Raw genomic sequence first — 16,618 nt, forward strand, 5'->3', positions numbered from 1 at the left:
AGAATTTCTCAAGTTATGATAGACTTCCTGAAGTTTGTATTGTGCATTCTTTTTTTTCCTACATTTTCTAATGTACTGTTCATTGCCTCTCAGATGGCTTTCATTTTGATAATCACCTTTAATTGACCAAATCCTTTTTTCTCAGGCTAGTACCTCTGCTTATTTGGCTTCCTCAAAGACACAGTGTTGATAAACATTCTTCTCACTGTGCTGAGCTATAGGAGAAGGGCTAAAGGTGAAGGCAGGATGGGTTTCATGGGCCACTGTGTTTAATATCTTTCTTATTTGCATGGGGAGTTCACCGCAAGCCCTGATGCTTTTTCAGTTGCGCTACTTGTCATCTTTTGCTGACATGTTTTTCCCTTTCCATCAGTACTGTCAGCAAAACATCTTCTTTTCTACTTGGTAATCATCTTTCTCTAGTTATATTAAATGTTTTTCCAAATGTGTATATACTAATGGTTATTTCAGCGGGAACATAACATTAGCAGAAAAGTAGAGGGATAGTTTCTAATAGGTCTTTTTTTTTTTTCTTGGCTTTTTGTTACTCTTTATTTTTGTTTTAGTCATTGACTTTATCTCAATCACTCCTATTATTTTTGTAGATTTTCAAGGGAGGAGGAAAGAAATCAATGTTATTATATATTCCATCATTTTCTTGGATGAACTAATTACTAAGGGCATCACCATATAGATAATTCACCTTGGTAAAATTTAGATTATCAACCGTTTTTTGTTTTGTTTTGTTTTGTTTTTTGCTCTTTCAATCACAGATCTGTCATTTATGGTATATATCTCCTTTTATTTCAGAAACTGGTGTTAACTGGAATAACATTTGGACACCAGCCACCCTTGAGGATGAGCTCACCTTTGGCCATATGATGGGAATGCTTGTAATTGATGCTTTCTTGTATGGCCTTGTGACCTGGTACATAGAAGCTGTCTTTCCAGGGAAGTATGGCATGCCTCAACCATGGTACTTTTTTCTTATGGTGAGTTCTAATGCTGCTATTGTTGTGAAAACCATAGTCCTTATGAGCAAGGGCATGTACAGAATCATTTTCATACCATCTATACTGAAATACTAGCCATTTCTTGATATACTTTAAAGGCCTTCCACATATGCAGATGAACAGTATGAATAAGATACTGAAACCCTGTACATTAAAACACTGTGAGTAATGTAGCCCTTCTTCAGTCAAGTAGTACATAATGGATTAATTTGGAGAATAAAGAAATGTAAAAGTGTCTGTAAACTATGTTCCCTATTAAGTTCATATGTGATAGTTTCTTAGATCCTGGTGAGTGGAGGATTCAGTTCAGTTCAGTTGCTCAGTCCAACTATGTGACCCCATAGACTGCAGGTCACCAGGCTTCCCTGTCCATCACCAACTCCCAGAGCTTGGTCAAACTCATGTCCATTGAGTCAGTGATACCATCCATCTCATCCTCTGTCATCCCCTTCTCCCCCTGCCTTCAATCTTTCCCAGCATCAAGGTCTCTTCTAATGAGTCAGTTCTTTGCATCAGGTGGCCAAAGTATTGGAGTTTCAGCTTCAACATCAGTCCTTCCAATGAATATTCAGGGCTGATTTCCTGTAGGATTAACTGGTTGGATCCCCTTGCAGTCCAAGGGACTCTCAAGAGTCTTCTCCACACCACAGTTCAAAACCATCAATTCTTAGGCACTCAACTTTCTTTATAGTCCAACTCTCACATCCATACATGATTACTGGAAAAACCATAGCTTTGACTAGATGGACCTTTGTCAGCTAAGTAATGTCTCTTCTTTTTAATATGCTGTCTAGGTTTGTCATAGCTTTTCTTCCAAGGAACATCTTTTAATTTCATGGCTGCAGTCACCATCAGCAGTGGTTTTGGAGCACAAGAGCATGATGTCTGTTGCTATTTCTCAGTTCACGTACCTCTGAAGCCTAACTTGAAGGATTTTGAGCTTAACGTTGCTAGTATGTGAAACAAGCACAATTGTATGGTAGTTTGAACATTCTTTAGCATTGTCAGAGGTACGTGAACCGAGAACTTCCAGATGTATAAGGTGGGTTTAGAAAAGGCAGAGGAACCAGAGATCAAATTGCCAACATACATTGGCTCACTGAAAAAAGCAAGGGAGTTCCAGAAAAACATCTACTTCTGCTTCACTGACTATGCTAAAGCCTTTGAGTGTGTGAATCACAAAAAACTGGGGAAAATTCTTAAAGAGATAGAAGTAAAATATCACCTTACCTGTCTCCTGAAAAATCTGTATGCAGGTCAAGAAGCAGCATTTAGAACCAGACATGAAACAACTGACTGGTTCAAAATTGGGAAAGGAGTATGGCAAGGCCATATATTGTTGCCCTGCTTATTTAACTAGTATGCAGAATACATCATGCAAAATGCAAGACTGGATGAATCACAAGATGTAATAAAGATTGCAAAGAAAAATATCAACAGCCTCAGATATGAAGATGATACTGCTCTAATAGCAGAAGGTGACGAGGACTAAAGAGCCTCTTGATGAGGGTGAAAGAGTAGAGTTAAAAAGTGGCTTAACACTCAACATTCAAAAAACTAAGATCATAGCATCTGGTCCCATCACTTAATGGCAAATAGAAGGGGGAAAATGGAAGCAGTGATAGTTTTTTATTGTCTTGGGCTCCAAAATCACTGGTGACTGCAGCCATGAAATTAAAAGACGCTTTCTTGGGAACCCTCCTACACTGTTGGTGGGAATGCAAACTAGTACAGCCACTTTGGAGAACAGTGTGGAGATTCCTTAAAAAATTGCAAATAGAACTACCTTATGACCCAGCAATCCCACTGCTGGGCATACACACCGAGGAAACCAAAATTGAAAGAGACACATGTACCCCAATGTTCATCGCAGCACTGTTTATAATAGCCAGGACATGGAAACAACCTAGATGTCCATCAGCAGATGAATGGATAAGAAAGCTGTGGTACATATACACAATGGAGTATTACTCAGCCATTAAAAAGAATACATTTGAATCAGTTCTGATGAGATGGATGAAACTGGAGCCGATTATACAAAGAGAAGTAAGCCAGAAAGAAAAACACCAATACAGTATACTAACACATATATATGGAATTTAGGAAGATGGCAATGACGACCCTGTATGCAAGACAGCAAAAGAGACACAGATGTGTATAACGGACTTTTGGACTCAGAGGGAGAGGGAGAGGGTGGGATGATTTGGGAGAATGGCATTGAAACATGTATACTATCATGTAAGAATCGAATCGCCAGTCTATGTCCGATGCAGGATACAGCATACTTGGGGCTGGTGCATGGTGATGACCCAGAGAGATGTTATGGGGAGGGAGGTGGGAGGGGGGTTCATGTTTGGGATCGCATGTACACCCGTGGTGGATTCATGTCAATGTATGGCAAAACCAATACAGTATTGTAAAGTAAAATAAAGTTAAAAAAAAAAAGATGCTTTCTCCTTTGAAGGAAAGCATAGTTAGCATATTAAAAGCAGAGACATTGTTTTGCTGAGGTCTGTATAGTCAAAGATCCATATAGTCAAAGATATAATTTTTCCAATAGTCATGTACACATGTGAGGATTGGACCATAAAGAAGGCTGAGCATTGGAGAATTGATGCTTTCAAACTGTGGTGCTGGAGAAGACTCTTGAGAATCCCTTGGACTGCAAGGAGATCAAACCAGTCAATCTTAAAGGAAAAATGCTGAATATTCATTGGAGGGCCTTTTGCTGAAGCTTAAGCTGCAATACTTTGCCACCTGGTGCAAAGAGCCAACTTATTGGAAAAAACCCTAAAGCTGGAAAAGATTGAAGGCAAAAGGAGAAGGAGGTGGCCAAGGATGAGATGGTTAGATAACATCACTGACTCTATGGACATGAATTTCAGCAAACTCCAGGAGATAGTGAAGGACAGAGGAGCCTGGCATGCTACAGTCCATGGTGTCACAAAGAGTCAGACTCAACTTAGTGACCAAACAACAACAAAATAACCCCTGAAAGTATGTAGATACGATTTCCTGTATCTCAGAAAGTAAACCAAGCTAAAGTGTTTTTAATTTTATAATGCCTCATTTTTTTCCACATTTAATGTTTTAATTTAGGTGAAATTCATATAACTTAAAATTAAAAGTGAACAGGTGATGACATTTTGTACATTTACAGTGTACAGGCACATGCATATGTGGCATGCTCAGTTGCTCAGTCATGTCCAACTCTTTACAACCCAGTGGAGTATAGCTGGCAGGGACAGAATCCTGGACAGTACCCCTCTGTCCATGGGATTATACAGGCAAGAATACTGGAGTGGCTTTCCATTTCCTCCTCCAGGGGATCTTCCCAGAGATAAAACCCACGTCTTCTGTATTCCTGCATTAGTAGCTGGATTCTTTATCATTGAGCCACCAAAGAAACCCCAAACATGCACATATCTAGTTCCAAACTCTTTTCATCACCCAAAACTAAAATTCTGTACTCATTAAAGAGTCATATCCCATTTTCTGCTATCCCAAGTCCCTAGTAATTACTAATCAGCTTTCTTTTTCCATGGATTTACCAATTCTGGATGTTTCATAGAAATAGAGTCAGTCAGTATGTGATCATTTGTGTCTGACTTCTTTTGCTTACCATGTTTTTTGAGTTTATCCGTGTTGTAGTATGTGTCAGTACTTCAATTTTTTTGATTGCTGAATAATATTCTATTGTATATACACAGAGGCTAAGCATTTCCTTTATCTATTCATTCTTAGTTGGATGTACAGGACATCTTATGACTATTGAGTAGTGATGCTATGACTATTTATGTATAAGTGTTTGTTTGAATACCTGTTTCAGGTCTTTTGGAACTATATCTATGAGTGGAATTTGGGACTGTACCTAAGTGTGGTAATTCTATGTTTAATGAAACCACTGAACTGTTTCTTTTTCTTTTTTTTTCTTTTATTGTACCCTTGAGGATATAAGGTGTATCTTGTTTTGACTTGCATTTCCCTAATGACTAATCATGCTGAGGTCTTTTAATGTATTTTTTTAACCATTTGTATATAGTATTTAGAAAAATGTCTATGCAAGTTCTGTGCCGATTTTAAAATTGGATTGTTTGTCTTTTTATATATTCTGGACACTAGACTCTTACCAGATACATGGTTTGCAAATATTTTCTTCCATTCTGTGGGTTGTCTTTTCACTATCTTGACAGTGTCTCTTCATGCATAAAAGCTTTAAGTGTTGATTAATTCAATTTACCAATTTTTCTTTTGTTACTGTGAATTTGGTGTCATATCTTAGTAACCATTGTCAAATATAAAGTCTTGACAATGACAAATATAAACTGTCTATTTTTTCTTCTAAGAATTTGGTGATTTTTATCACTTATATTTAGATCATTGGTCAATTTTTATTTAATTTCTGTATAGTGTGAGGTAGGGATCCAAATTCAGTCTTTTACATGTGGATATCTTGTTCTCTTCACAACACTGTTTGAAAAGACTATTCTTTCCCCATTAAATGGCCTTAGCACACTTGATGGAAAAGATTGATCACAGATGTATTCGTTTATTTCTGGACCTTTAATTTTATTCCTTTGGCTTATATGTATCCTTATAACAGTACCATACTGATTTGATTATTGTATATTTATAGTAAATTTTGAAATTTGAAAGTGTGAGTACTCCAACCTAGTTCTTCTTTACCAACATTGTTTTGGCTGTTAGGGGCCTCTTGCAAGTCCATATGAACTTAATGCTCAATTTTTGTATTTCTCCAAGAATGTTCATCTAAATTTTTATAAGAATTACATTGAATTTGCTGGTTGTTTTAACTAATATTGCCATATTAAAAATATTATTTCTGAATAAATTCTTTCAGCAAAGTTTTACAGTTTTTTGTTTACAAGTCCTTCACTTTTTGTTAACTTTATTCCCAACTATTTTACTCTTTTGAATTCTATTGTAACTGGAATTGTTAGTTTTCTTTTTGTATTGTTTGTTGCATGTACATAAAACTACAGCTTATTTGTGCATATTGTTCTTATACCTTGCACCTTTGCTGAATTTGTTTATCTCTACTAGTTTGGGTGTGTATTCTTTGGGGTTTTTTTAATAAGTAGGATCATGTCATCTTCCTTTCCAATTTGAGTGCCTTTTATTTCTTTTTCTGCCTCATTGATCTGACAATCTCCCAGTACAGTGGTGAGTACCAAAAGTGAAAGTAGGCCTCCTTATCTTATTCCTGATATTAGGGGAAATTTCACTATTGAATATGATGTTATCTATGGATTTTTTCATAAAAATTCATATCATTTTGATATCATTTTAAATTTTTTTAATTTTATTTATTTATGATATAAATTTATTTATTTTAATTGGAGGCTAATTACTTTACAATATTGTAGTGTTTTTGCCATACATTCACATGAATCCACCACGGGTGTACATGTGTTCCCCATTCTGAACCCCCCTCCCATCTCCTTTCCCATCCCATCCCTCTGGGTCACCCCAGTGCACCAGCCCCAAGGACCCTGTATCATGCATCATATGATTCATTTCACTGGACTGGCGATTCATTTCACATATGACAATGTACATGTTTCTATGCCATTCTCCCAAATCATCCCACCCTTGCCCTCTCCCACAGAGTCCAAAAGACTGTTCTATACATCTGTGTCTCTTTTGCTATCTCACATACAGGGTTATTGTTACCATCTTTCTAAATTCCATATATATGTGTTAGTATACTGTATTGGTGTTTTTTTTTCTGGCTTACTTCACTCTGTATAATAGGCTCCAGTTTCATCCCACCTCATTAGCACTGATTCAAATGTATTCTTTTTGATGGCTGAGTAATATTCCATTGTGTATATGTACCACAGCTTTCTTATCTATTCATCTGCTGATGGACATCTAGGTTGCTTCCATGTCCTGGCTATTATAAACAGTGCAGCGATGAACATTGGTATACATGTATCTCTTTCTGACTGGTGTGAAATGGTACCTCATTGTGGTTTTTATTTGCATTTCTCTGATAATGAGTGATGTTGAGCATCTTTTCAGCCATCTGTATGTCTTCTTTGGAGAAATGTCTATTTAGTTCTTTGGCCCATTTTTTTATTGGGTCATTTATTTTTCTGGAATTGAGCTGCAGAAGTTGCTTGTATATTTCTGAGATTGATTCTTTGTCAGTTGCTTCATTTGATGTTACTTTCTCCCATTCTGAAGGCTGTCTTTTCACCTTGCTTATAGTTTCCTTTGTTGTGCAAAAGCTTTTAAGTTTAAATAGGTCCCACTTGTTTATTTTTGCTTTTATTTCCAATATCTGGGAGGTGGGTCATAGAGGATCCTGCTGTGATTTATGTCGGAGAGTGTTTGCCTATGATTTCCTCTAGGAATTTTATAGTTTCTGGTCTTAAATGTTTAGATCTTTAATCCATTTTGAGTTTATTTCTGTGTATGGTGTTAGAAAGTGTTCTTGTTTCATTCTTTTACAAGTGGTTGACCAGTTTTTCCAGCACCACTTGTTAAAGAGATTGCCTTTTCTCCATTGTATATTCTTGCCTCCTTTGTCGAAGATAAGGTATCCATAGGTGCATGGATTTATCTCTGGGCTTTCTATTTTGTTCCATAAGAAGTAAAACTCTCACTGCTTACAGATGATGTGATCCTCTACATAGAAAACCCTAAAGACCCCACCAGAAAATTACTAGAGCTAATCAATGAATATAGTAAAGTTGCAGGATATAAAAGCAACACGTAGAAATCCCTTGCATTCTTATACACTAACAATGAGAAAACAGAAAGAGAAATTAAGGAAACAATTCCATTCACCGTTGCCACGAAAAGAATGAAATACTTAGGAATATATCGACCTAAAGACACAAAAGACCTATATATAGAAAACTATAAAACACTGGTGAAAGAAATCAAAGAGGACACAAATAGATGGAGAAATATACCATGTTCATAGATCGGAAGAATCAATATAGTGAAAATGAGTATACTACACCAAGCTATCTATAGATTCAATGCAATGCCTATCAAGCTACCAACAGTATTTTTCAGAGCTAGAACAAATAATTTAACAATTTGTATGGAAATACAAAAAACCTCGAATAGCCAAAGCAATCTTGAGAAAGAAGAATGGAACTGGAGGAATCAACCTGCCTGACTTCAGGCTCTACTACAAAGCCACAGTCATCAAGACAGTATGGTACTGGCACAAAGACAGAAATATAGATCAATGATATCATTTTGTTATCATTTATCATTTTGATATAGTTTTCTTCTTTATCTTTAAACACTTTGTCAAAGTCTTTATTGCCATTAGTTGAGATGGTCATGTGTGTTTCTTCCGTTTGTTTAATTAATGTGACATATTACATTGATTGACTTTCTTTTGTTGAAATACCCCTGCATTCCTGGGGTAAATCACACTTTATCATGATGTATAATTCTTTTGATATGCTTATTAGATTCAGTTTGCTAGTAGTTGATTTTTGCATCTATAGTCATAAGAGATATTGGATTATACTTTCTTTGTGATCTCTTTATCTGGATTTGCTGTCAGGGTAACACTGACCTTATAAGAATGAATTATGGAATGTTCCCTCCTCTTATACTTTTTGGAAGACTTGGAGAAGGACTGCTGTAAACTCTTATTTAAATGTTCGGTAGAATTCACCAGCGAAGTCTCCTGATCCTGGATTTTCTTCACTTCACTTATTTTTTGACAGTGACTCAGTTGATTTACTTGTTATAAGACTGTTCAGATAGAGTGCTTCATTTCTTAATGCTCACTTTGGTAATTTCACTTTGGTTTTCTTTGTAGCACTCGTACTGGTTCAGCAAACCAAGAATTAAAATAAAAAAAGAAGAAATGAATGACTCTGAGATAACTCAAAACAAGTATTTTGAGGCTGAACCTACTGGTTTGGTGGCTGGTATCAAGATCAAACATTTGTACAAGGTATTGTTTCAAAAGTCTCTTTTTCTTACAAAGACTGAATACTACATATTACTATTAGGATTGTTTGTAACTAGCTATTCCAAGAAATCAAATGAGATACTTAATAAAGAATCATAGCTAATATAGTTCTCATCTGAAGCATTCATAGAACATATAAATATATGTTCTGTATGTGATCTTATTTGCTCTACCCATTGTGCTTATTTTTAATCTCCTCTAATGGATTTGACAGCAAGTGATATTTGAATTTTGTAATAAAATTCTGTTAAGAAAATAAACTTAATAATGCAATAAGAACATTTGGGTGTGTGGTTGAAGAGGATAACATTAAAGGTAGTTAAAGCAAAACCTCTCTGAAGGGATAACCTTTGAACTAGTCAATTATTTGAAAAGCTAAAGGAAAAACACTCATGTTAGGAAAATCACAAATTTGAAAACCCTGCGGTGAGAAAGACTTTCATGTTGAAAGATTGCTGCTGCGAGCCATGAGCTATGCCCAGATTTGTGACTTCCAGAGAGAGGATTTTGATCTGGGGCCAGAGAAGAGGCTCAATCACTAGGAGATTTTGTGTAGCAAAGTTTTATTAAAGTATAAAAGGGAAAGTAAAACCTTCCAACATAGACATCAGAAGGGGACAGAAAGAGTGCCCCCTTGCTAGTTTTTAGCAAGGAGTTATATATCTGTTAGCAAGTTGCTAATTAGATAAAAGAAACACCTCACAACTGAGAGAGCTGCACCTGGCCCCTCTCCCACAGCATGCATTTTGAGATAGCATTGGCACAAGGTGAGTCATCCCAGCCATAAAACAATTGACATGAATCTTGAAGAAAGACAGATTTCCAAGCAAATGCATAGTTTCATTTCCATATGTAAGACATACTGGTTTGTAGAGCCATTAGCAATTCAAGGTTTGAGAAAAAGGTTAGTCTTGGTGGAAATGGATTTGAAGAAAGGCAGATTCCAAGGCAAATGCATAGTTTCATTAAGATGGCTTAAGAAAAACATTTCATAAGAAAAACACATTGGTTAGCTCAAGGTTTGAGAAAAGCTAAGTTTAAGTGGAACCAGGAGTTGTCATGACAGCATAGGATTAGGAAAAAATGTCTGCCACTTGCAATTTATTTCCTCCTACCTCTTGGGGACCCCTAGTCTTCCTACCTGTTACCCTGTCAACATGTTTGAGAAACAGAAGGAAAAAAAACCATTTGGTGGCAAAAGAATGTTAGTAAATGGCTTCATTGAGAAGCCATTATTTGGCTAGAGGAATATATATATATATATATATATTTTTTTTTTTAAAGATCATTTTGACTACATTGTGGGAAATGGGATGTTGGAAATTGAGGAGTTAAGAAGGAGAAGTGTAGGAAACAAAGACCAATAGTACTTTGCTTAAGAAATAATGGTAATTGAACAAAGGTCATAGCAATACATATTAAAAGAAATGGACAAATCCAAGATATTTTCCACAGAATGGAGAATATTGGGGAATAAGTGGGCATTGAAGGAAAAGAAGGAAACTAGATAACAAACTATTAATAGAGCAATTAAATGTTAAATAACATAGACCTTTGCTGTTCTTACCAAGTTATAGTAGATTTTCTTAAATGTTTCTCCATTTGCTGTATTTTCTCAGATCAGTTTCTGGAGGCTTTAAATGGTTGTTTTTTGTTTTTTGTTTTTTGTTTAATTTCATTTTTTTCCCCTTTTTTTCAGTTCTGAACTTATTTATTTTATTATTATTTTTTAACAATAATAATAAAAGGATAATGTAAGGATAATTGCTTACAGAATTTTGTAGTTTTCTATCAAACCTCAACATGAAACGTGTTTGTTTGTTTGTTTGTTTTTTACCAGAATTTCTTGTTCCACTGTGGAGTGGGTCTACAGTGCTCTTCATGCTTACTTCCCAGAAATGAATCTTTTTATTGTCTTTTTTAATGGATTCAATTTTCTTAAATTTTGTTTAGAGTGTTTTTAATTAGGATTTTTATCATAAATATTGGTCTCTTTTCTTTTGTTGTAAGGTATTTCTCTCATTTTAATACCAGGATAATGATAGCCTCATATAGTGAGTTGGGAAGTATTTCCTCCTTTTCAATTTTCCAGAAGAGATTTTGTACATGTATTATTTTGTATCTGATTACTTGGGGATTTTTCTGAGATCTTTTTTGTAATTAATTTCTAATTTAACTCTGATTATGGTCAAAGAAAGACACTTTGTATGACTTAAATTCTTTTAAATGTGTTGATTCTTATTTGTTTCAGTCAATCATCTGTCTAAATAAATTTTATAAGTACTTGAAAATAATGTATAATCTGCTCCTGTTAAGTGAATTAATAAAAAAATGTCAATTAAGAGAAGTTCATTGTTAGCTCTTCAGGTATTCTATATCCTTACAGATTCTACATATTCTAACAATTATTGAGAGGAAAGTATCAAAGTCTTTGAAAATAGCTGCATTTTCTATTTCTGTTTGTAGTTCTATTGATTGTTGCCTCATGTATTTTGAATTCGGTTTTTGGGTATATAAACATTTAGTAATATTATGTCTTCTTGAAAAGCTGATCTCATTATGATTATAAAATGACATTCTTATCTTTGGCATTATTTTCCTCTCTTAAATCTACTCTAATTGTTGTTTATGTAACCACACCACTTAACCTTTTATTATTATTATTGGATTCTGTTTTACTGTAATAACACTAAGACTTTCAGGTTATTGATTTTAATTTTAAAATTAAAATATTTTCTGAATGTTTGTATAATTTATTGTATTTGAAAAGAACAGCATCAACTAGGCAATATCCATGTGTTTTTTAAAACCATACTGTTGAGCTTTGATTAACATCCAAAAAGCTAATTATCCTACTTAAACATTGCCTGATTAATATACGTGTATACTATGGGGGCTTCCCAGGTGACATTAGAGGTAAAGAACCCACCTGCCAATGCAGGAGGCATGAGATGTGCATTCGATCCCTGGCTTGGGACAATCCCCTTGAGGAGAGCGTGGCAACTCACTCCAGTATTCTTGCCTGGAAAATCCCATGGACAGAGGAGCCTAGTTGCTGCAGTCCATGGGGTCACAAAGAGTCAGACACGACTAAAGTGACTTAGCACACATGTATAAATGTACATGTCAGTTCAGTTCAGTTCAGTCACTCAGTCTTGGCCAACTCTTTGTGACCCCATGGACTGCAGCACACCAGGCTTCCCTGCCCATCACAAACTCCTGGAGCTTGCTAAAACTCATGTCCATCAAGTCAGTGATGCTATCCAACCATCTCATCCTCTGTTGTCCTCTTCTCCTCCTGCCTTCAATATTTGCCAGCATCAGAGTCTTTTCCAATGAGTCAGTTCTTCACATTGGGTGGCCAAAGTATTGGAGTTTCAGCTTCAGCATCAGTCCTTCCAATGAATATTCAGGACTGATTTCCTTAAGGATTGACTGGTTTGATCTCCTTGCAGTCCAGGGGACTCTCAAGAGTCTTTTCCAACACCACAGTTCAAAAGCATCAATTCTTCGGCACTCAACTTTCTTTATAGTCCAACTCTCACATCCATACACAACTACTGGAAAAACCATAGCTTTGACTAGACAGACCTTTGTTGGCAAAGTAATGTCTCTTTAATATGCTGTCTAGGTTGGTCACAGCTTTTCTTCCAAGGAGCAAGCTTTGTTTAATTTCATGGCTTCAGTCACCATCTGCAGTGACTTTGGAGCCCCCCAAAATAAAGTCTGTCTCTGTTTCCATTGTTTCCCCATCTATTTGCCATGAAGTGATGGGACCAGATGCCATGATCTTCATTTTTTAAATGTTGAGTTTTAAGCCAGATTTTTCACTCACCTCTTTCACTTTAATAAAGAGGCTCTTTAGTTTCTCTTCACTTTCTGCCATAAAAGTGCTGTCATCTACATATCTGAGGTGTTGATATTTCTGCTGGTAATCTTGATTCCAGTTTGTGCTTCATCCAGCCTGGCATTTCACATGATGTACTCTTCATATAAGCTAAATCAGCAGGGTGTCAATATACAGTCTTTACTTACTCCTTTCCCAATTTGGAACCAGTTGATTGTTCCATGTCCAGTTCTAACTGTTGCTTCTTGACCTGCATACAGGTTTCTCAGGAGACAAATAAGGTGGTCTGGTATTCCCATCTGTTGAAGAATTTTCCACATTATATTGTGATCTATACAATCAAAGGCTTTGGCATAATCAATAAAGCAGGAGTAGATGTTTTTCTGGTATTCTCTTGCTTTTTTGATGATCCAGTGGATGTTGGAAATTTGATCTTTGGTTCCTCTGCCTTTTGGTAATGCTAGCATGTGAGATGAATGCAATTGTGCAGTCGTTTAACCATTCTTTGGCATTGCCTTTCTTTGGGATTGAAATAAAAACTGACCTTTTCCAGTCTTGTGACCACTGCTGAGTTTTGCAAATTTGCTGGCATATGGAGTGCAGCACTTTCAGAGCATCATCTTTTAGGATTTGAAATCCTAAAACAACAATCCTTCCAATGAATATTCAGAGCTGACTTCCTTTAGAATTTACTGATTTGATCTCCTTGCTGTCCAAGGGACTCTCAAGAACTTTCTCCAGCACCGCAGTTCAAAAGCATCAATTCTCCAGTGCTCAGCCTTCTTTGTGATTCAACTCTCAAATCCGTATATGACTACTGGAAAAACCATAGCTTTGACTACACAAAACTTTGTGGCAAAGTGATGTCTCTGCTGTTTATTATGCTGTCTAGATTTCTCAAGATTTCTCATAGCTTTTCTTCCAAGAAGCAAGCGTCTTTTAGTTTTGTGGCTGCAGTTACTGTCCACAGGGGTTTTGAAGCCCAAGAAGATAAAGTCTGTCACTGTTTCCACTTCTGTTTGCCACGAAATGATGGGACTGGATGCCATGATCTTAGTTTTTTGAATTTTAAGTCTTTAACAGCTTTTTCACTCTCATCTTCCACCTTCACCAAGAGGCTCTAGTTCCTCTTCACTTTCTGCCATTAGTGTGGTATCATCTGCATATCTGAGGTTGTTGATATTTCTCCAGCAGTCTTGACTCCAGCTTGTGTTTCATCCAGTCCAGCATTTCACATGATGTACCCTGCATATAAGTTAAATAAGCAGAATGACAATATACAGCTTTGATGTACTCCTTTCCCAATTTTGAACCAGTCCATTGTTTCATCTCCGGTTCTAACTGCTGCTTCTTGACCTTGATACAGGTTTCTCAGGAGACAGGTAAGGTCATCTGGTAGTCCCATCTCTGAAGGATTTTTCAAAGTTTTTTGTGATTGACACAGTCAAAAGCTTTAGTGTAGTCGATGAAACAGAAGTAGATGTTTTTCTGAAATTCTCTTGTTTCTTCTATAATCCAGTGGATGTTGACAGTTTGATCTCTGGTTCCTCTGCCTTTTCTAAACCCAGCTTGTGCATCAGGAAGTTCTCAGTTCTTGTACTGTTGAAGCCTAGCTTGAAGGATTTTGAGCATTATCTTGCTAGCATGTGAAATGAGTGCAATTGTGTGGTAGTCTGAACATTCTTTGACATTGCCCTTTTCTGGGATTGGAATGAAAACCAACCTTTTCCAGTCCTGTGGCCACTTCTGAGTTTCCCAAATTTCCTGGCATATTGAGGGCAGCACTTTCACAGCATCATCTTTTAGGATTTGAAATAGCTCAGCTGGAATTCTATCACCTCCACTAGCACTAGCTTTATTTGTAATGATGCTCCCTAAGGCCCTCTTAACTTTGCACTCCAAGATGTCTGGCTCTAGGTGAGTGATCACACTATTGTGGTTATATGGATCATTGAGATGTTTTTTGTATAGTTCTGTGTATTCTTGCCACCTCTTAATATCTTCTGCTTCTGTTGGGTCCATACCATTTCTGTCCTTTATTGTGCCCATCTGTACTTGAAATGTTCCCTTGGTATCTCTTATTTTCTTGAATTGGAGGATAATTGCTCTACAATATTGTATTGGCTTTTGCCATACATCAATCTCTTCTATGTGGATATTTTTCAGGAGTAAATACTGTAGTACTATGCAGTCTATTGTTGGTTGAATCAGTCAATGTGCAGGAAGCAGAGATATGGAAGACCAACTATAAATTATATGTGAATTAACCCCCATGTTGTTCAAAAGTCAACTATAGTAGGAATTTTCAAAAGACCCTTCTGAAAGTTTGCCAAATAAATAAATCAAATAAATATTTTAGGCTCCATGATCCACATAGACTGCCTGTCACATATTCTGTTTTGTGTTTTTTACCAAGTCTTTAAAAGTATAAAAAGCTGTTCCTAGTTTTTTGGTGTTGGTTGTTTTTTGGGGGTTTTTTTTTTTTTTGCCATACAAAAACAGATAATGGACCATATTTGAGCTGCTGTTTGGAATCTTAAGAATTTCTGGACATGCTTTTGAAGTGAAGTGAAAGTCGTTCAGTCATGTCCGACTCTTTGTGACCCCATGGACTATACAGTCCGTGGAATTCTCCAAGCCAGAATACTGAAGTGGGTAGCCTTTCCCTTCTCCAGGGGATCTTCCCAATGTAGGGATCAAATCAGGTCTTCCGCATTGCAGACAGATTCTTGACCAGCTGAGCCATCAGGCTTTTATCAATAACTAAACTTCTGGCTGAAATCATGGCATCAACTTTTCCAATCATTGGTGACAGTTTCTGTGAGCTTTCCTAGATCCTACTACAATTTAGTAAACCCATAATTACAATATGATGTTCTTTATACATAAAATATTTAAAAGTCTCCATTTTCCTTACCAAGTGTAAATAGATATACATAGCACCAAGACTTCATATTTATTTTGACTAGTATAGAAACTCAATGCACCTACATGTATTGTTCCTTGTTGGCAGTATCATCTTCTTTATATAATGTGAGTATGATGATAGGATGTTTCTTCTAAGGATAGGATATAAGTGTCTTTCATAAGTGATAAGTAACAAATATCAAGTTATTCTTTTCTTTATTCCACAGGAATTAGGTGACAAAGTAGTAATAAACAATATGTCTTTGAATTTATATAAGGGGCAGATCACTATTCTCCTAGGACAAAATGGGGCAGGAAAAACCACAGCCTTGTCTATTCTCACAGGTATGTATTTGGCTCTATCCAAAGCAGCAGTCAGGTTCCTTCTAAACTGTAAATCAATCAACAACTTTTAGTGTTAAAGTATGTTGTCATTTCAGTGTTGTAGTTATTATTACAGTTTCAATTATTTAAAACCAAGATGCTTACGTGATATAATACATTAATTTAATCAATTAAAAATGTGCCGGCTCTTTCCTAGGAATAGATATCACATATCTATTGATTTCAAAGTTGTCACATTCAGTTTTATACTCTGGTAGAGATACAGACAAAAATATGAAACATGCAACACCATAATGAAAAAGAAGATGTAGAATCCAAAAGAATGACACCTAACCTGTTTTGGGCATGATGAATGGGGTAGTGACATCAATATGAGGCAAACAAGAGATATAAAAAGCTATGATGGAAAGGAAAGAAGAACATTATATAAGCAAAGACTAGAAAACTGAAGAGCAGGGAACAGACATATGACTAGACTATGAAAGCAATGTAAATAATGGCAAAAGATGAAGATGAATGAATAATCAAAAGGTC

General features: G+C 36.1%; 1 protein-coding gene across 1 annotated transcript in view; it reads left to right on the forward strand.

Moving 5' to 3' along the window:
* Nucleotides 1-878: 878 nt before the first annotated feature.
* Nucleotides 879-16,618, forward strand: part of LOC138428861 (phospholipid-transporting ATPase ABCA3-like) — a 199,605-nt gene continuing 183,865 nt past the window's right edge. The window contains exons 1-3 of the mRNA XM_069569794.1: nt 879-992; nt 8,830-8,967; nt 15,967-16,113. Coding sequence (XP_069425895.1) covers nt 879-992; nt 8,830-8,967; nt 15,967-16,113 — 399 coding nt within the window. The remainder of the gene's footprint in view (nt 993-8,829; nt 8,968-15,966; nt 16,114-16,618) is intronic.

This window comes from Ovis canadensis, chromosome 24, assembly GCF_042477335.2.
Source record: "Ovis canadensis isolate MfBH-ARS-UI-01 breed Bighorn chromosome 24, ARS-UI_OviCan_v2, whole genome shotgun sequence".
NCBI classification, from domain to species: domain Eukaryota; kingdom Metazoa; phylum Chordata; class Mammalia; order Artiodactyla; family Bovidae; genus Ovis; species Ovis canadensis.